This window comes from Oncorhynchus keta, chromosome 1, assembly GCF_023373465.1.
Source record: "Oncorhynchus keta strain PuntledgeMale-10-30-2019 chromosome 1, Oket_V2, whole genome shotgun sequence".
Taxonomy (NCBI): Eukaryota; Metazoa; Chordata; class Actinopteri; order Salmoniformes; family Salmonidae; genus Oncorhynchus; species Oncorhynchus keta.
The window spans coordinates 72,207,912-72,229,325 of NC_068421.1; the positions used below are offsets into that span (position 1 = coordinate 72,207,912).

At 41.9% G+C, this 21,414-nt stretch overlaps 2 protein-coding genes across 4 annotated transcripts in view; one reads left to right on the top strand and one right to left on the bottom strand.

The window, feature by feature from the left end:
- The window catches only part of LOC118392865 (UDP-N-acetylhexosamine pyrophosphorylase-like), a 35,393-nt gene extending 28,263 nt beyond the window's left edge, over window positions 1-7,130 (bottom strand). For 2 of the 3 annotated variants that reach the window (XM_035784862.2, XM_035784855.2), the window contains exons 1-3: window positions 6,981-7,130; window positions 3,081-3,246; window positions 1,550-1,887 (exon numbers count right to left, since the gene is read on the bottom strand). In XM_035784862.2, the coding sequence (XP_035640755.1) occupies window positions 1,550-1,832 (283 nt within the window). In that variant the 5' untranslated portion in view covers window positions 1,833-1,887; window positions 3,081-3,246; window positions 6,981-7,130. The remainder of the gene's footprint in view (window positions 1-1,549; window positions 1,888-3,080; window positions 3,247-6,980) is intronic. The other variant, XM_035784845.2, reaches the window with a different exon arrangement.
- LOC118392878 (serine/threonine-protein kinase Kist) lies at window positions 6,274-20,099 on the top strand. Its single transcript, XM_035784874.2, has 8 exons — window positions 6,274-7,281; window positions 8,839-9,167; window positions 9,382-9,579; window positions 11,251-11,345; window positions 11,542-11,618; window positions 13,393-13,491; window positions 15,953-16,041; window positions 16,179-20,099. The coding sequence occupies exons 1-8, from the start codon at window positions 6,972-6,974 to the stop codon at window positions 16,323-16,325; spliced, it is 1,344 nt and encodes a 447-aa protein (XP_035640767.1). The 5' UTR covers window positions 6,274-6,971; the 3' UTR covers window positions 16,326-20,099.
- Window positions 20,100-21,414: the final 1,315 nt, after the last annotated feature.

Here is a 21,414-nt window from a genome sequence, read left to right on the forward strand (position 1 = left end):
CATACACCTTGGATGCATGTATCCTTAGCTTGCTGCTGTAGATGATGGCTGCACACACACACACACACACACACACACACACACACACACACACACACACTTAAGAACTGACGCAGAGCTGGATGACCTCATGAGTGAGGGCACAGTGAGCAGCAGCCCATTTACGTCCCAAGCAGAACCAGAAGCTCTCGCTTTTCTCCTCCTTCATCCCTCAGGCTGGACATCCCTGGCTACAGGTTAGGCCTGATAAACATTTAGAGGTTTTACTCCAAGGAAGTAGTCTATTTCACAAGGCTACGCTAGTTAAATTTCTCAAACAAACTCCATATTTCCTAGATCATGAAGAATGAGAAACTGGACAAGGGAATGGTGTGACTGAATTGATGTTCTCAATAAACCCACAGGGCTGACGTCACTGGTTCAAATGTCAGTCGTGAATCTAATAGCAGTGACGCCCAAAGCAAGTAGCTCAGGGATGTGCGTTTCAACAATAATGTGCAACTCTGGTAGTGCAACATTCGAAACGTAGCGCCTACTTGGTATTGTGTACCGGGGCTTGAAGTGCTCAACCAGTCGACGAATGCCAACATCATCCCCGACAGAGAAAGATTATCTTGGCGTTAATGGATTTCGCCTTTGAGTTGTCTCGCTGAAAATATTCTTACTCTTTCAAATGACTGCTCGACTTGAACTCGTTTAGTTGTTCGAAGTGCGCCTAGTATTTTTCTGCTTTTGTTCTGTGGCGTCATTACATCATCTAACTACATTATATAGGTATGCACGTCAGCTTGTTTTGCTAATATTGGCCGATTCTGTATGCTTACCGATATATCGTGAATATGCTTTATCTTGAAGCCGATATATCGTGCATCTAGTCGTTAGATGGCACTGACGGTGCTTTGTGAAATAAAATCTAGGACCCCACTTGGCCATTTCAACATCACAAGCCATCATGGTTTACCCCCTTTACCCTAAGGGTTGCCAGGTCACGTAACGGTTGCCACGGTCTTGTTTAACCTCAGGATTGGCATTATCTGATCCCAGTAAATCCTCCATGCTGCTGCCTGTCACTGTGCTGTTTGAAGTGGTTTACCAGAGACATGTTAGATGGGTTAGTTTCAGTAGCCCTGCAGCAATGATCATCCCACCACCTGGGAGTGTTGCATAAGGTTTGACCTCAGTTTATGCCCTTGTGTAACTGAGAAGACACACACACACACTATATAAATCATATTGCACACCATAAAACCTGTTATACGATTTCCCCGTCTGCCTGTTTCATTTCCTGGTAGCATAGAAAATAATTGAGGTTGTTGTAAATCGGTGGAACTCAATCCCTTGAATGAAATAAGCTCCTGTTTATAAAGCTAAATAGAAACTGCTTCAGGCTTTGCTGAAGCAATGCATCATTATGGCTGAGTGACGAAAGTGTCAACTTCAAGCTAAATCAAGATTGGAGTTTATGTATTTGACATACAGTACTTGATCCTGGTCTTGTCCCAACAACCCCCCAAAAAAAAAATGGGAACCCCTGTACCAGCCAACTCACCCTTCTCTTCCCAGTCCTTGAGGCAGTCTCTGTCCCTGGTCACGCTGCCCAACACCTCCCTGGGTACTGGCTCCATGCGGGCATCCATCTTCTCCTGCTTGCTGCTGTGCGACGCCTCCATGGCGCTGCGGAAGAACTTGTTGATCTCTTGGAAGTCCATAGCTTCCAAGTCAGAGGTCATTTCAGCTTGCTGCTCGGAGGTCAGCTCGTCCCAGAACTGCACAAGGTGAGACTGGCCGGCTTCAGCTAGCCTATGGGCCAGTCTGCTTCTGGTGCTCTCCATGACAATGATCACACTGCTGGGTTAGGGCTAAGATAATATCCTCTAGGGAATCTACCTACCACACCCAGAACAGAATAGGAAAGTGTTGTGAGTGTCAGGAATATGTAACTAGCCTACACAGTCATGACAGTTGACCACATTACTGGGCACAACTCCTCTGACAACTACCACACCCAAAACAATGGAAACGTATTGTGAGATTCAGAGTCACATCAGATATAAAAACACTTGTACAGCGTAATTTCAATACACTTGTTCTAAATAGAAACATAGATGTTGGTAGCTCTCTGGTTCAACAATGGCCATATTTATGACTACAAAGATGGTACAATGTATTATCTGAATTTTAGTCATACAACAATTTGTCTTGCTGCTTTTTGTTCTATGTTGCTATGTCTGTATGCTATGTCTTGCTTGTCCTATGTTGCTATTCTCTTTATTTTAAATTGTTTTTAATAACCTGCCCAGGGACTGCGGTTGAAAATGAGCCGGCTGGCTAAAACCGGCACTTTTACTGAAACGTTGATTAATGTGCACTGTCCCTGTAAAAATAAAATAAACTCAAACACGTATATCATTGATCTCTGTGGTACCATAATGACACAGGTGTGCCTGCCATGTTTCTTCAAGCAAATCATTAGCTAGGTGACTTCATTAGGTACATACATATATGAGGACATTCCAGTAGGGGACTTGTTACAAACTAGATTACATTGCCATCTGACCATTTTCCCAGAAAATGAGCAGTCAATTTGCCACCCCAATACTGGCGGAAATGTGCTTTATCTTGAAGCCTAGTCTACTGCAATAAGCAGGCCAGAACCATATCCTCGGGACACCATGTGGTGTTTACTTATGTTGACACTAAACAGAACATTTCCCCTGTCAGACAATCCAAGAGATAGGAAGTGTTCTAAAATGCAATAAATACAAGTCCCTCTTTGATGCCAGCCAGGCAGGATATTTCTGTTACCCAACTAATGTAATACTACACATTTAACACTATCATATAGAACAATAATTCCGCGGTTATGTTAACTAATACAAACGGATATTAGCTAGCAACCTAACTAAATGATGACTACCATCATCATACCATTTGTGGTCCTAAACAGCAAGCTGGGGGGCGAATGATGATAATTGAAACCTCGTATTCTACAAACATGGTTTATATATTTTTGGGGCTAACTATATTATTCGATGTAAATGTAGCTAAGATAATATAAATGTGAGTTCATATAAGCTTACCTTCAACGCTGTGTCTATGAATCAATTTGACCCGACAGTGTCGAACAGCAGATTATTGTATTGGCCACCGTGAGCCCCGCCCCGCCCCCTCGAGTACACCTCCTTCATCGCTTTGACGTGGCACTCGAGTCGAATGGGAACGCCCTGCAGCTCACTTACATTTTGCCTTTAGAGTAGAAGAAGAAGAAGAAGAAGAAGTCAGCAAACTGAGAAAGATCAGAAAGATTAGATTAACGATGAAGATGAACCATGAACAGACTATGGGAAGTAAAATAGTTATGAGACCATCCAACGAGAAAAATTGCCGTCGTTATAATTATTTGTCATTTTTTAACTGTAGACTGATCCCCTATCTGTAGGGGATAACAACTATCCATCCAATCAGGTACGAGAAGAAGTAGAAACGTGACGTTTGACTTTAAGTATGGAGAAGTCTAAATGAGATCCTTGGGACGTAACAACTCTGATACCCAGTTGAAGTTCACGTTTAAAAGTTTAAACCAACTTCTTATTTCGAAAACACCCCATGTGCATCGATATTAGTCAGAAACATTTATTCTACGGTCAAAATTTACTACAAAGTGTAAATAAGATCATTTTGATCATAAAGTCAGTCTTGTCCAAAACAGAGTTTTGTGAGACTTCGGGTCATGACAGCATTACAATTGGCGAATTCCTTTGCCCAGGTGTTGCTGACGCCTGTCAGATCTTACAACGCATGGAAAGGTATTTTAAGTATCAGCTAACCACATCATATGTTATAGCAATCTGGAAGTCGATGATGTGGATATTACACGTTCAAAACAACTGGGAACTCGAAACTCTAAAATCTCTAACTTCAGTGCGTTCAAGACAACTGGAAAATCGGATTGAACAAGTAATCCAACTCGGCATTCCAAATCGAAAAATTGGGCATCTTTCGAGAACTCTGACTTTCCGACCTGAAGATCAGTTGTTTCTAAATTCCATAATTTTACTTTCTAGATTAGTGTGTCTTGTTGTATATTGTTAGATATTACTGCACTGTTGGAGCTAGGAACACAAACATTTCGCTACACCCGGAATAACATCTGCTAAATATGTGTATGCAACCAATAACATTTTATTTGTCTCTAAAGTACCAATAACGGATTAGCTGGCAACATCACAAAGACGATGCACACACTTCAATTGGGCAGAAGTCTCTGTGTTACTGTGATTCTGGATGGTCAGATCGCTATCAACAATGACAAAAGCAACCATTATGGAAATTAGAGGTGGCTCGTTTAGTTTTTATCTTGTTCTTGATACTATGTCTTGCTTTGAGGTGTTTGACTGATGTCACATCTATGGTAACATGGCTCGAATTCACTAGCCAGCTAACCAACAACTATAATGATGCATTTAAGACAAGTGCTCATTGTGCAAATGTATTTATGTTTTCAATAAACATTGGAGACTAAATATAGTTTACATGTTATCAATAATCTAAGCCAACCCTGTCTGTTTTGCCCCATAGTTGCGCATGCGTCTACAACAACTAACCTGTATATGCAAAGTCTGAGCAGGGGAACACGATCAACGTAAACGAAGGTTGCGTTTGTTTCAAACCTTCCCACAGCTTGCAGCGCACAAGTAATCGGGCGTGTTCCTCTGCCCAGGTGTGGCTGACGCCTGTTAGATTTTTACAATGCATGGATAGGTATTTTATGTATTAGCAAGTCACATACGTTATAGCAACACAGTCGATTATGTGGGAGCAACCATTGGTTGATGCATGCAGCGTCTGAGCAGGGTATCGTTACCATAAATAGTTCGGAATGCAGCTGCATGCGACCCAATCATAATGTCCATGGTAAATTTGGGTTTACTTTGAATATCCCTATGGGGTTGGTCAGGAACCATTGGTAAATTAGACAATATGCTAAAATTCCAATAGCTCCACATTTCAATGACTTAACTTCAAACCAACTTTAAATTGTATAAATTCATATACAAATATTGAACGCATTAAATTAGACAAATAAAAGGTGTGTAAAACGAAAATATTGTCTCATTTATATTGTGCAATTTGACAGTCCCTAACTAGCCCCGAAGATATGCTATCCAAAGGCAAACCAACGTTTCCACAGTTGCATACCAGCCGGCAGAAGCTACACTAAGCAAAAATATATACACAACATACAACAATTTCATGCGGTCTGGCCAGAAAAAGCATGACATGCCATACTCCCTTTATCCAGACATCACCAGAGGGGCGCTGTTTCACTCGCTCGGGTGCGTCTTTCTGTCGGCTCGTGTCTTGGTCCAATAAATTATCAATATTTTATTTGGACGGGTAAAGAGGTACGGTGGGCCAGGCCACGTCTAAGATGTTGGTTGCTTTTATAGGAGACCAGAATTCATATGCTTCATGTAACGCCTACAAGAGAACTGCATGGACTTTCAAAAACCATGTGATCAAAGGTAATTTAATTGACTGTACATTTCTACAGTTACAAGCTACAGCCGTTACCTGCATTATGGGAGGCTCCATTGTCAACCAATCATTAGGGAGTTTTTGTTTGACTCACGTGAATGTCATGGAAGACCTGACTGAAACAGGAACCAACTTTGCTGCAATTCATGTAACGGTGGATATGTACAATTGAATATGGTATGAGGCTCTCTCACCGATTGATAGTACAATGTACACACATACGGAGTGTACGAAACATTAGGAATAACTTCCTAATATTGAGTTGCACCACCTTTTACACTCTGAACAGCCTCAATTCGTCAGGCCATGGACTACAAGGTGTTGAAAGCATTCCACAGGGTTGCTGGCCCATGTTGATTCCAATGCTTACAACAGTTGTGTCAAGTTGGCTGGATGTCCTTTGGGTGGTCAACCGTTCTTGATACGTGGGAAACTGTTGAGCATGAAAAACCCAGCAGCATTGCAGTTCTCAACACACTCAAACAGGTGTGCCTGGCACCTACTACCATACTCCATTCAGAGCTTAAATATGTCTTGCCCATTCACTCTCTGAATGGCATACATGCACAATCCATGTCTCAATTATCTCAAGGCTTAACAATTATTCTTTAAACTATATCCTCCCCTTCATCTACACTGATTGAAGTGGATTTAACTGTTGATATCAATAAGGATTATAACATTCACCTGGTCAGTCTGCCGTTAGAGCTGGTGTTCCTAATGTTTTGTACACAGTGTATATTTAGTTTGTGAGTGTGTGATATGGGGGTTGGAGACATGTTTATTTTTACATTACAAAGACAAACTTGTATAAACAATGTCAACACCGCCATGTTGCACTGAGCCTTGCTGTTGGAAAACCACATCAGTGTCTGACTTCACTCTTCGAGTTTTGTCTACAGCAGGTTGCTTTCGCGTGACTACTCAAACGAGCTCAAGGTTAGGGGGTAGGGACGTCCCAATAATCCCAATAGCACTAACCATTTTATGACGGCTGCTGCTTCCGGGAAGATGGCCGGCTAAACAATGGCAAAATATACCATTCTAGAAATCAAGAAGGGAGACTTTTCGCTTTTGCAAACTACTTGGATTAACCAAAGTGTTCGGAATAAATGCTTGCATTTAGGTAGTTTATTTGGTGACCGTGTGCATGCATGTTAAATTACTGTTTGGGTTAGCTAAATTAGCTCGCACATGCGAAGTAGCTAACATGTCAGCTATTGGTAGCTAAAGTTGAAACCCGCAACTGACGTATTATTGAGCTCCATGATCGAGAAATGGAGAGGAGACACGTTTACAGTGCTGGCTAGTGTCGAAACGTGCGATATTTTTTTATCGGTGTGTCTCGCTGGTCGATTGCTATGTTCCCGCAGCTGCATGCAACTGTCTAAAACTTAACTAGCTAGCTAATTTTCCTTGATTCACTCATTTCAATGGCTCACTGTAGTTCATCAGATCCAAGTGGGAAGATACCCCGTCCAGATAGTAGCGCAGTATTGATGGCAGGATCTCCCGGAACCGTTGATCAGGCAATGAAGCCGGTGTTGTTTGAAATATTTGGAGAAATTTGGAACGTCCAGGCCCGACTCGGGCAAGGCGTCTCGGCCTCCGTATACCGGGTGAGCTCGGGAAGGACGAGTACGGCCGCGGTTAAGGAGTTCCTGGCGGACGCTCAGGGCGGAGATTACGGGTACCACAAGGAGAGGTCCGTGCTGGAAGACATCCAAGGACACAAAAACATCGGTACGGAACTTTGTAGTGTAATATGGTTGTAACGTTACTGTGCACAATCTCTGGAATGTAGTGTTCCTGGTCATCGATGAGGTAATCTGAGAATCAAATTATGAATCGTATTACAAAGGGTTTAGCCTCGTATTTGAAATCTGTGTTTTTATCAAGCTAATTGCCTGTCCGCCATTACAACCAAGTCACAAATCTCAATCTAGTCTCTGATCTGCCATAGTAAGCTGTCTTTCTGGCAACGCTGGTTTTTAAAGCCTTCATTGGCATGTCGTAAAGCCCTTCTCAGCCACGTCAAACGAACACCTGATGATGATGACCCTGACTAGCGCATCGTAATAACTAGAGAACGACCGATATGGATTTTTTTAGGGCAAATTCTTAGGGGTCAAGGAAGCTGATATTTTAGGCTGATATTCAGTATACATAATGCATAGATTTGAAAACCAAACAATACATTTGTTTTTACCAATCTACCTACATAACAACATGAAGGTAATACTTTATTTTGAATGGTAAATCTCTTGATAAAGTGGGTTAATTAAGATGGTATAGGTGTAACCGATGTGAAATGGCTAGCTCGTGCGCGCTAGCGGCGTTTTAATCTGTCACTTGCTTTGAGACCTTGAAGTAGTGGTTCCCCTTGCTCTGCAAGGGCCGCAGCTTTTGTGGAGCGATGGGTAACGATGCTTCGAGGGTAACTGTTGGCGTGTGCAGAGCGTCCCTAGTTCGGGCCCAGGTTGGGGCGAGGGGACGGACGTAAAGTCTATATTGTTACATTGGTGCCGTGACCCGGATCACTGGTTGCTGCGGAAAGAGGAGGAGGTCAAAAGTGGGGTAAGTGTAGCCGATGTGAAATGGCTAGCTAGTTAGCGGTGGTGCGCGCTAGCTGCGTTTCAATCGGTGACGTCACTTGCTCTGAGACCTTGAAGTAGTGGTTCCCCTTTGCTCTGCAAGGGCCTCGGCTTTTGTGGAGCGATGGTTAACGATGCTTCGAGGGTGACTGTTGACGTGTGCAGAGCGTCCCTGGTTCGCGCCCAGGTCGGGGCGAGGGGGTGGACGTAAAGTCTATACTGTTACATAGGCATACTCACAATACAGGTGAATGCATATTCAATAGGAGTATGTGCATGCATTGAGTTATTGCGCTTGTTTTGGCTGATCTGTGGAGTCTATGGTGCTACAGATGACACTATGTTTGCCTTCCATATGGAAGGACATCATATAGACACAGATGTTAGTTTGAGAATATAAAAGAACATAGACTCAATGCAAATGGGTCCAACATGATGACTTGTGATCACGGATTCTTACGAAACAAGTCTTTTTGTTGTCATTTTCCGTGATCGGAAAAGTACCTTTTTTTCAACGGCGATACTGATTATTGGAGGACCAAAAAAAGCCGATGTGAATACTCAGACAAGTCTTGCTTTACAGATCACATCAGTGTAACCTCAAGGGAGGGATGCATTTTTTGACTTTTTAAACAGAGCCCCCAACTTCACCACCGAAACAAATATGTGCTTATGCTGACTGTTCCATTCCTGTATGTCTCCATAGTAACGCTATATGGGGTGTTCACCAACCACAGCCATGTGGGTGTGGCCACACGCTGCCTGCTGCTAGAGCTGCTGGATGTCAGTGTGTCTGAGCTGCTGGTTAGTACCCAGGGCCAGGTGGGCAGCCTCCAGAGTGGTGGTGCCCAGCAGCAGGGCCACTCCATGTGGCTGGTGCAGCACTGCGCGAGAGACATCCTGGAGGCCCTGGCCTTCCTCCACCGAGAGGGCTACGTCCACGCAGATCTCAAGCCCCGCAACGTGCTCTGGAGCGCAGACGACGAGTGCTTCAAACTCATCGACTTTGGACTCAGCTTCAAGGAGGGTAACCAGGTGAAGTGGAGTTGAGAACAGGGATTGGTGTGGGCTACATACCTCTAAGGGAGGGTTTTCAAGTTGGTTTTAGCATCTTTGTACGTTGATCATTTATGCATAAAATTAGTTGACATACAACAATGAAACAATTATATGGACCAGGCTAAACTTTGGTGTGTGTGTGGTTTTCTGCCCGTATAAAAGTGTCCGTTCTTTCCTTGTGTGCTCCAAGGATGTGAAGTACATCCAGACGGATGGGTACCGTGCCCCGGAGGCTGAGCTTCAGAACTCGCTGGCCCAGGCGGGGCTGGAGGCGGAGGGTAACTCTGGCTGCTCGGCCACTGTGGACCTCTGGAGCCTGGGTATCATCCTGCTGGAGATGTACTCCGGCATCAAACTCAAAGACACTGTCAGGTCACCCAAGTGGAAGGTACGTCCACAGCACAGCACTCCGTCTCTGGGCCTGTATTGCCACTATACTGACTGTGTAGGCTTTTGTTCCACCCCAGCATAAACACACCTATTTAAATGACTGTTCTTTACCATATTATTGTCATATACAATGGACTCTGATCCACCTGTCGCTAATAGATCAATATGTTCTTCACATACAGTGCTTTCAGAAAGTATTCAGACCCCTTCACTTTTCCACATTTTCTTACATTACAGCCTTATTCTAAAATTGATTTAAATATGTTTTTTTTCACCCGATCAATCTACAAACAGTAACCCATAATGACAAAGCAAAAACAGGCACATTTATTAAAAAGGAAAACTGAAATATCACATTTACATTAGTATTCAGACCCTTTGGCAGCGATTACTGCCTCGAGTCTTGGGTATGATTCTACAAGCTTGGCACGCCTGTATTTGGGGAGTTTCTCCCATGCTTCTCTGCAGATCTCTCAAGCTCTGTCAGGTTGGATGGGGAGTGTTAATGCACAGCTATTTTCAGGTCTCTCCAGAGATGTTCAAGTCCGGGCTCTGGCTGGGCCACGCAAAGACATTTAGAGACTTGTCCCAAAGCCACTCCTGTGTTGTCTTGGCTGTGTGCTTAGGGTCGTTGTCCTGTTGGAAGGTGAACATTCAACCCAGCCTGAGGTCCTGAGCACTCTGGAGCAGGTTTTCATCAAGGATCTCTCTACTTTGCTCCTTTCATCTTTCTCTCGATCCTGACTAGTCTCCCAGCCCTTGAAAAACACCCCCACAGCATGATGCTGCCACCCATGCCTCATCGTAGATTTGGTATGTGCCTTTTACTGAGGAGTGGCTTCCATCTGACCACTTTACAATTAAAGCCTGATTGGTGGAGTGCTGAGGAGATGGTTGTCATTCTGGAAGGTTCTCTCATCTCCACAGAGGAACTCTGGAGCTCTTTCAGAGTGACCATTGGGTTCTTGGCCACCTCCCTGACCAAGGCCCTTCTCCCCCGATTGCTCAGTTTGACTGGGCGGCCAGCTCTAGGAAGAGTCCTGGTGGTTCTAAACTTCTTCCATTTAAGAATGATGGAGACCACTGTTCTTGGGGACCTTCAATGCTGCAGACATTTTTTGGTACCCTTCCCCTAATTTGTGTCTCAACACTATTCTGTTTGAGCTTTACGGACAATTCCTTCAACCTCATGGCTCGGTTTTTGTTCTGACATGCGCTGTCAACTGTGGGGCCTTTATATAGACTGGTGTGAGCGTTTCCATATCATGTCCAATCAATTGAATTTACCACAGGTGGACTCCCAAGTTGTAGAAACAGCTCAAGGATGATCAATGGAAACAAGATGCACCTGAGCTCAATTTCAAGTCTCATAGTAAAGGGTCTGAATAATTATGTAAATAAGTTATTTCTGTTAATTTTTTGTAAAAATGTCTAAACCTGTTTTTCCTGCGTCATTATGGGTTATTGTGTGTAGATTGACGAGGAACATTATTTAATCCATTTTAGAATAAGGCTGTAAGGTAACAAAATGTGGAAAAAGTGAATGGGTCTGCACTTTCTGAATGCACTGTACACAGATAAGACATTTAGGTAATATACATTTATTAGACAGATATGGGTGTGTTGTCCAACCTGCTGTTATGTTGCCTACTGTTCTTTGCTCCTGCAGGACAACAGTGCAGCGATAGTCGACCATATCTTTGCCAGTAACAGTGTGGTGTGTCCTGCTATCCCTGTCTATCACCTCAGAGACCTGATCAAGAGGTAACAACATTCATTCATATGCATTTTTGTTTTAGTTTGTGAATATATGCAGACATTTGATCCATTGTAGCAAATTGACTGCTCCCTTAAACAATAGTTGTCATTTTCAAAATTGTAAACTTATTGAAATGCATGTGATGATTTTCCTGAGAGAGGGGTTCATAACGTTGACATTATTGTTTGTGTGCACCTGCAGCATGCTTCACAATGACCCCAAGCACAGAGGCACAGCCGAGACGGCCCTGCTTAGCCCTTTCTTCAGTATTCCCTTTGGTAAGTCAGAAACACCAATACAAAGTCCACAGCAGACATTTTGTTGTGTTACAAACTGGAATTTAAATTGTTCTTTGTCATTGATCTACACAAACTACTCCATAATGTCAAAGTGAGAAAAAAAAATCTACAAATGTAATAAAAATATAGTTGCATAAGTATTCACCCCATTTGTTTAGGCAAGTGTAAATTAGTTCAGGAGTCAAATTTGGCTTAACAAATCACATAAATTCTGTCAACCGCTATTATTTCATTTTTGAATGACGATCCCTTCCTCTGTCCACATACATACAACATTTGTAAGGTCCCTCAGTCAAGTATTGCATTTAAAGCACAGATTCATCAACAAAGACCCGGGAGCTTTTCGAAAGTCTCATAAAGAAGGGCAGTGATTAGTAGCTGGCTCACAAAAAAAAATGCAGACATTGAATATCTCTTTAAGCATGGGCAAGTTAATAATTATGCTGTTGATGATGTCTTAAACCACCCAGACACGTCAAAGATACCGTTGTCCTTCTGAACTGAGCAGCAGGACAACAAGGAAACTGCTTAGGGATGTCACCATGAGGCCATTGGTGATTTTTAAACTGCTACAGAGTTCAATGGCAGTGAAGGGAGAACGGAGGATGGATCAACAACATTGTAATGACCTCAATGACAGAGCGCAAAGAATACAAATATACAGAATAAAATAAACTTGCATCCTGTATACAACCAGGGACTAAAGTAATACTGTTAAAAAAAACACAAAGGAAAATACATTTTGGTTTAAATGCAAAGCTGTAATATTGGGGAAAATGCAACACTTCATTGAGTAACTGCCTCCATATCTTCAAGAATGGTGCTGGCTGCATCATGGTATGGGTATGCTCGACATTGGAAAAGACTGGGAGACTTTCAGGATCAAAATAAAGGTGATGGAGCTAAGCACAGGTGAAATCCTAGAGGAAAACCTACTTAAGTCTACATTCACCAGACACTGGGAGATGAATTCACCTTTCAGCAGGACAATAACCTACATACACCATAAGGCCAAATCAACAATGGAGTTGTTACCAAGAAGTCAGTGACGTTTCCTAAGTGGCCAAGTTACAGTTTTGACTTAGGTCTGCTTGACAATCTATGGTAAGACTTTGCTGTCTAGCCATGATCCCCGAAACCTTGACAGAGCATGAATCATTTTTACCCAAGAAGACTCACAGCTGTAATCGCTGCCACCAAAGGTGTTTCTAACATGTATTAACGCAGGGCAGTGGATACTTATATAATCAAGGTATATTATCGTTTTGTTTTTCATAAAAATACAAACATTTTTCTAACACGTTTTAAAAAATGTTTAAGTTCACCTTTATTTAACCAGGTAGACTTGTTGAGAACAAGTTCTCATTTGCAACTGCGACCTGGCTTTGACTTTGACATGTATTAGAATTTTGTGTGGATCTTTGACAAAAAAAAAGTACAAATTCATTTTAATCCCACTTTGTAACCCAATAAAATAAGAAATCCAAGGGGGGTGGATTCTTATGGTAGGCACTGTACCTCATGTTCAGCCAGCTCATATGATAGCTTGCATTATAGCATAATCTTATCTCTCTCTGCACCTGATCCCAACCCTCTTTTTCCTCTATGTTTGTAATCTACGTCTTTATGATATGCATATAGAATTTTCACTGAAAACAAAAAATATTATAATCATAGTAGGGAGGTTGGGTGGAGCTGTATAAACCATAGAGAAGGCTTCTTAAACCTATTGATTAGAAGAAATGTGTGACAGCTCCTCACATAGAAGACTTGGTTCTGCTGCCCTCGCCTGTTCTGCGCCTGCTCAACCTGATTGACGACAGCCACCTACACAATGAGGAGGAGTATGAAGGTAGGGAACAGCCTTCTCCACTGACGATACATTTTAAGAACAAATTTCTCCTACAGTTGGTCATTTTGAAGATCGGCGATGGAAATACACTGGGGCTCGTGGAACCACAAGTCAGTGCCATGAGTCATCGGTGAACTAAACCATATGATGAGGCTATATATAGACTCGGTGATATGACGGTGCCACGAGCAGCAGCAAGACTATGCACTAACAGAGTATATGTACATGTGGGACCAAAACAGCTGAGAAGTTTGTCTGCGCTCTTAGTTGTTGCGGAAGTCTGCACAATTCTGCTGTGCACTTTATGTGTCGCTGACTCTAGCTTTTAAAGGGACACTGCAATATTCTGTCAATTAGACATTTTTCTACTTATACAGAGTCAGGTTAACTTGTGGATAAAATGTTCGTCTCTGCATGCAGTATGAAGGAAGTTAGAGGTAGTTTTGCGATTGTACCGGTAGACTTCCAGTCAGTTAACACTAGTTAGCATTGGCTTGCAGAACTACACCGCCTACAGAAAGTATTCATACCCCTTGACTTATTCCACATTTTGTTGCGTTACAGCCTGAATTCAAAATTTACGAAATAGATTTTTTTCTCTCACCCTACATACAATAATACCCCATAATGACAAAGTGAAAACATGTTTTTAGAAATGTTGGCTAATTTAATTCAAATGAAATGCATAAATATCTAATTTAAGTATTCATATCCCTGAGTAAATACATGTTAGAATCACCTTTGGCAACGATTACAGTTGTAAGTCTCTAAGAGCTTTGCACACCTGGATTGTACAATATTTGCAGTTTATTTTATTCTTCAAGCTCTGTCAAGTTGGTTGTTGATCATTGCTAGACAGGCATTTTCAAGTTTTGCCATAGATCTTCAAGGTGATTTACATTCAAACTGTAATTAGGCCTCTCGGGAACATTCAAGGTCGTCTTGGTAAGTGTAACCGATGTAAAATGGCTAGCTAGTTAAGGGTGGTGCGCGCTAATAGTGTTTCAATCGGTGACGTTACTTGCTCTGAGACCTTGAAGTAGTGGTTCCCCTTGCAGAGGGCCGCGGCTTTTGTGGAGCGATGGGTAACGATGCTTCATGGGTGTCAGTTGTCCATGTGTGCAGATGGCCCCTGATTCGGGCCCAGGTAGGGGTGAGGGGACGGACTAAAGTTAAACTCTTACATAAGCAACTCGTGTAAATATGACCTTGTGTTTTAGGTTATTGTCCTGCTGAAAGGTACATTTGTCTGCCCGTGTCTGGTGGAAAGCAGACTGAACCAGGTTTTCCTCTAGGATTTTGTGTGTGCTTAACTCTATTCCGTTTCTTTTTATCCTAAATAAAAACTCCCTTGCTGATGACGAGCATACCCATAACATGTTGCAGCCACCACCATGCTTGAAACATGAGTGGTACTCTGTGATGTGTTATGTTGGATTTGTCCCAAACACAACACTTTGTATTCAGGAAATAAAGTTATTTTTTTTGCCATTTTTCTTTGCAGTTTCACTTTAGTGTAATGTTGCATAAAGGGTGCATTTTCAGGACAGGCTGCCGCCTTTTCACTCTGTAATTTCGATTAGTATTGTGGAGTAACTACAATGTTGTTGAACCATCCTCAGTGTTCTCCTATTACAGCCATTTAAACACCCTCTAACTGTTTTAAAGTCACCATTGTCCTCATGGTGAAATCCCCTGAGCTGTTTATTTCCTCTGACAACAGAGTTAAAAAGGACACCTGTATCTTTGTAGTGACTGTGGGTATTGATACACCATCTAAAGTGTAATTAATAATTTCACCATGCTCAAAGGGTTATTCAATGTCTGCTTTTTATTTTTACCCATCTACCAATAGGTGCCTTTCTTTGAGAGGTATTAGAAAACCTCTCTGGTCTTTGTGGTTGAATCTATTTGATATTCACTGCTTGACTTCGGGACCTTTCAGATAATTGTATGTGTGGGATACAGAGATGGGCTAGTCATTAACAAATGATGTTAAACACGTTGATTGCAGACAGTGAGTCTATGCAACTTTATTATGTGACCTGTTAAGCACATTTTTACTTCTGAACTTATTTAGGCTTGCCATAACAAAGGGGTTGAATACTTATTGACTCAATTTCAGCTTTTCATTTTTAATGACTAACAATATCATTCCACTTTGACATTGTGTGTAGGCCAGAGACAAAGTCAAACTGGAATACATTTTAAATAGAGGCTGTCACACAGCAACATTTGGAAAAAGTCAACGGGTGTGAATCATTTCTGAAGGCACTGTACATCTAACTTCCTTCATACTGTGAGCAAAAACATTTTTATCTGCTTCTGGGTAAGTAGAAAAATATATTAATTGCCAGAATTGTGCAGTATCCTTTTAAAACAAATATACATGGAAATATACATGTCAAAAATGCCCCTGAAAATGTGACTTTCGATCAAAATGATGCTGTTGTGTTGTCAGACATCTTGGAGGACATGAAGGAGGAGTGCCAGAAGTACGGCTCTGTGGTCTCTCTTCTCATTCCCAAGGAGAACCCAGGCAAAGGACAGGTAAGACACACACTAGCCCCATAACCAGTGGTCTATTGTCATTTAAATACTTCCATACAAATTAGAGATTTGTACATATTGTAGATCTGCATTTTTACTGCCTTGTCTTAATCTGTGTGTGTGTGTGTTTCCCCCAGGTGTTTGTAGAATATGCTAACGCAGGCGACTCCAAAGAGGCCCAGAGACTGCTGACAGGACGGACCTTTGACAGGAAGTTTGTCGTTGCCACATTCTACCCCCTGAGTGCTTACAAGAGAGGCTACTTGTACCAGACCGTGCAGTGAACACACACACACGCGCACTGAGAGCTCACACACTGTTAGTTGAAATGCCTAGGCCCCATTCAGTCAGTCTCTGTCATGGTGTGTATACTTACAGTTGAAGTTGGAAGTTTATTTACACTTAGGTTGGAGTCATTAAAACTCATTTTTCAACCACTCCACACATTTCTTGTTAACAAACTATAGTTTTGGCAAGTCAGTTAGGACATCTACTTTGTGCATGACACAAGTAATTTTTTCCAACAATTGTTTACAGAGATTATTTCACTTATAATTCACTATATCACAATTCCATTGGGTCAGAAGTTTACATGCACTAAGTTGACTGTGCCTTGAAACAGCTTGGAAAATTCCCGAAAATGATGTCATGGCTTTAGAAGCTTCTGATAGGCTAATTGACCTAATTTGAGTCAATTGGAGGTGTACCTGTGGATGTATTTCAAGGCCTACCTTCAAAATCAGTGCCTCTTTGCTTGACATCATGGGAAAATCTAAAGAAATCATCCAAGACCTCAGAAATAAATTGTAGACCTCCACAAGTCTGGTTCATCCTTGGGAGCAATTTCCAAACGACTGAAGATACCACATTCATCTGTACAAACAATAGTACGCAAGTATAAACACCCTTGGACCAGCTGTCATACCGCTCAGGAAGGAGATGCGTTCTGTCTCCTAGAGATGAATGTACTTTGGTGAGAAAAGTGTAAATCAATCCCAGAACAACAGCAAAGGAACCTGTGAAGATAATGGAAGAAACAGGTACAAATGTATCTATCCACAGTGAAACGAGTCCTATATCGACATAACCTGAAAGGCCGCTCTGCAAGGAAGAAGCCACTGCTCCAAAACCGCCATAAAAAAGCCAGACTACCGTTTGCAACTGCACATGGGGACAAAGATAGTACTTTATGGAGAAATGTCCTCTGACCCACTGGGAATGTGATGAAATAAAAGCTGAAATCATTCTCTTTACTATTATTCTGACATTTCACATTCTTAAAATAAAGTGGTGATCCTAACTGACATTTACATTTAAGTCATTTAGCAGACGCTCTTATCCAGAGCGACTTACAAATTGGTGCATACACCTTATTGTGAAAAACTGAGTTTAAATGTATTTGGCGTATGTAAAGGTATATGTAAACTTCCAACTTCAACTGTATATCAGATCACCACTCTGCTTTCTGCAGCCTCTAGGGCCAGAGTTAACCTAATATGCCCTGTAGCTTTAATTACTGTATGTAGCTACAGTATGGATTATACAAATCTGTCCTTTCACAATTTTCCATGTCCTCCTTTTGGGATGTATACTGCTGGAGTCTGCTTTTAACATTGATCCAGCTTGGTCATATGTTTATCAGAGGGAGATGGCTTGACTCTCAGTAGATGGATAAATCCATACGTTCCCACTCCACACTGGGCTGATGTCAAACCCCGAACAAGAGAATGACTTTATGTCCACCTACCTTTTTATAGAGCACAAAGAGTGCAGTACCAAGTGCCCTATGGGTTTCTCTCGTAAACCTAGCAGGCTGTTTAGCTTGGGGCCCTAGTTTTTTTTTCATACTCAACTACTTGAATATGTTATCTTTTAAGTAATTGAAACCGTTCCTACTGGTTGATGTTGGGTCTCTTGTTGAAGGCTGAGCCACAATTTCATCGTATCCAAAGTTACCTTCCTATGACATATTTTGTCTATGAGATGTTTGTTTTGAGACTTGAATTCTGAAGGTACCACTCAAACATCAGTAGAATCACGTTCTGAGACTAAAAATCACATTCTGAGACTAAAAGTCCAACCATTCAACTGGCACTTTTCTATGGTACATAAAAAATATATATACTTTTTTTGTAATTTCTACCATATGTTTTTATATAATCATTTCTACCATATATAGTGTTATTCCATTTTGTCCAAATTGCCACATATACTATGTTTACTCCTGATTGGTTGGGCTGATGTGAATGGAAGTTTAGTTTTCAATACGTTATGAAAGGGATGGGTCATTCCCTAGCTCTGTACAGTACATAGCAACAAGCCTACTGTACGCTCAGAAGCCATGAATAGGGGTTTCACAGTTGAATATTTCAGTTGGAGAGCTTTACAGCTGTGTCAGTGTTGTAGCCGACTATTCCAGTTCTGTCTGTCTCTGAGTTTTATAGTCTGCATGACAAATCAATGTGTGAGAACAGCTAGTTTAGGTGTGACTATGGTGAGATTATAGGCTACAAAAGTCTTGAATTATTCTATGTCGTGTGTTGAAGATGTTGAAATGAACAACAAATTGTTGCATGCACTGAACTGAAATGTTATAGGCAGTATTTATTCTGCTCTTATTCAGTCCAATGACCCTGTGAATCTTAGGTGGGGCACAAGGACTTCTGAATCAGTAGGCTGGCATTGAAACTAGAAAGGTTTCTGGCAGGGGGCTAGTGGCATCCTGCCCATCTCTATAAATACTGCAGCACCCCTTAGCGGTCATGCTGGAGAAAGGCCTCGTCTTCCTCTCCTATACTATACCTACAGTAGCTGATCTTCCAAAGCTCCGTCCTGCCTGTCCAACCTTTCCAGATGCTTTTTTAAGTTGTTTGAAAAAGAGACCATATTAACATGAGCAAAAATAACTACTATTTAAAGCACATTATTGTTGATACACTGCGATTTACTCCATTTGTAACTCACACTTCCATTCAACTGGCATCATGCGACAAGTGTGGATGCTGATTGAGACATCGTTGATGACGTCCTGCTTATGTGAAGTACTGACTCTAGGACCTCTGGGTGATGTACCACCAATATGTGAGGTGATCCATCCACTGCCTTAGCTACAGTACCTTCTATGTGTTTATAATCTAGTCTACCACTATAATGTTCCCATTTAGTATATTGGTTGATGTTTTGGCACACTGTCCCTTCAGTGTGTTATTCAGAATAGATCTCAATGATTCCTTTCTAATCCCCACAACCATTGAGCATGATGGCATTTCTTCATGGACAAATGTTCATGAAGGTTAGAGATTTAAGGTTAGAGATTAGTGTGTGTGTTTACATGTATATTAATTTATAGGTTTGTATGTGGGGAGGCTTCCTGCATCCTCCCAGTTTGTTGATAGGCATTATGTTTCATTCAGGTTTATTAGTTAGTGGAGTTATGCTGTTGTCAGAGATTGCACAAATTGGTGATTTCCTGAACTGAATTGAATCAACCCTGCTTTACAGCACTGATCAAATGAAAGAAAAATCTAAGTCAGCAATGACGTAGACCAATCCCCCGTTGCCATATGGTATTAAAAAACCCCACAGATGACAGGATTGAAATGAGGTGTTTTATTGTCAATGTTTTGTCTGCTAGGCAATATTGAAGGAGTCTCCAAAGACGACAGCACTGATACCAATGTTTTATATAAATCATTTCCCTTCCCCACTCAAAAGACAATCATCATAGTTTTTTAGCAACATGTCTCCTTTGGGTTTTGTGAAAGCCCGCCTCATTGAGCAGCTGTCAGCCCCCCTGTTACAAAGAACAACTGTCTCCAACAGAACTAAAACTGACTTGAATGTGAATCACTCACACTATCTGATCTGCGTGATCAGGATTACCGAAGGCACATATTATGAGTATAAAACAAGTGTTTGTATGTATGATGGAACAAGCGCGTGTGAGAGTCCATGCATTGCCACACAGAAAGAACCCTGTGATTGTAAGTCTGCGATTATATATGTTCGTATTGTTTCCATATCTCAAAATAAAGGTACTTGACTATGTGTCAACAATATATGTTAGTCCTATATGTCTCTTTTTATGGTCTGGACCAGCTAAATCAATATAGAGTAAAACTACACATGATGTAATAGCATAGTACTGCCACTAGGGATCAGCACAGCTATACTTTACAACATACTGCTACCACTAATAGATTTTTTTTTACTACTTCTGCCACTTTCTTTAATTTAACTAGACATATTCTTATTTACAATGACGGCCTACCCCGGCCAAACCCTAATCCGGGCGATGCTGGGCCAATTGTACGCCACCCTATGGGACTCCCAATCAATACCGATTTTGATCCAGCCTGGAATCTAACCAGGGTCTGTAGTGACGCCTCTAGCACTAAGATGCAGTGCCTTAGACTGCTGTGCCACTCGGGAGCCCATTGATCCCCACAGTTGTCTCGCTGCTGAGTAGAACAGACCTCACATCCACACAAATTAATAATCTAACCAGGCCTATTGATCTCTGTTATACTCTGATCGATTGCCCTGCCATGCTGTTTTTACCAAGAAGCAAACAAATAATTGCTTTTCACAACTCTTTTGAGGTGGAAGGAGCTGTGCTGACGGAGAATTATTAAAGGAATAGAAGTCAAGGGAACTCTCTCCCATAGTGGGAAAGCCTGGAGCTCAGGCTAACTTGTCATAGTTAAGTACAAAGCCAGTCAGTATCAAGTGGTTAACACTATGAGGCCTTGAATACATATGAACCCATGAAAGATGTAGTGTTGTATCAAGACCAAGTTTATTTACAATTGTAGGTATTAAAAAGACATAGTAGGCCTACATTAGAACTTGGATAGACCTCTCAAAGTAAAAACAAACTATAGTGTGAGGAGTCAAGCTATAAGAGCAGACCCCCTGTAGCACTCTGCATTCCACAGCCCCCAACACATTGTCCTGCTGCTTCCTGTTACTGTGAATAGTGGGACTTTCAGCCCATTTATGGGCTCTCTGTTTACAGCCTGCCCCATAAAGAGGGCCTTGTCTGACCTGGGCTCAGCCACACTGGGCCCCTGGAGGACAGACCAACGCATGGATGACGGAAGTAAGAGACTTACCCATATTCTCTTTCTCTCGTACAAGTTTGAAGGGTCAAACTTTGGGTCAAACAAAATCCTCTGTCTGCAGTGATTCATGGCTCTCAGCCTGGAGTTGGTCATTGGTCTGCGGATGAAAAGAGGGGTAGAACTAGAACAAGGAATAGTCTGTCCTAGAGGGCCTGTCAGACAGGGATGTAATTAATCACTGTCTGTCGCAGGCATGTTCCCTGGAGAGAGGGGAAGCGAGGGAGATAGAGAAATAAGCTGAGAGCAGGGG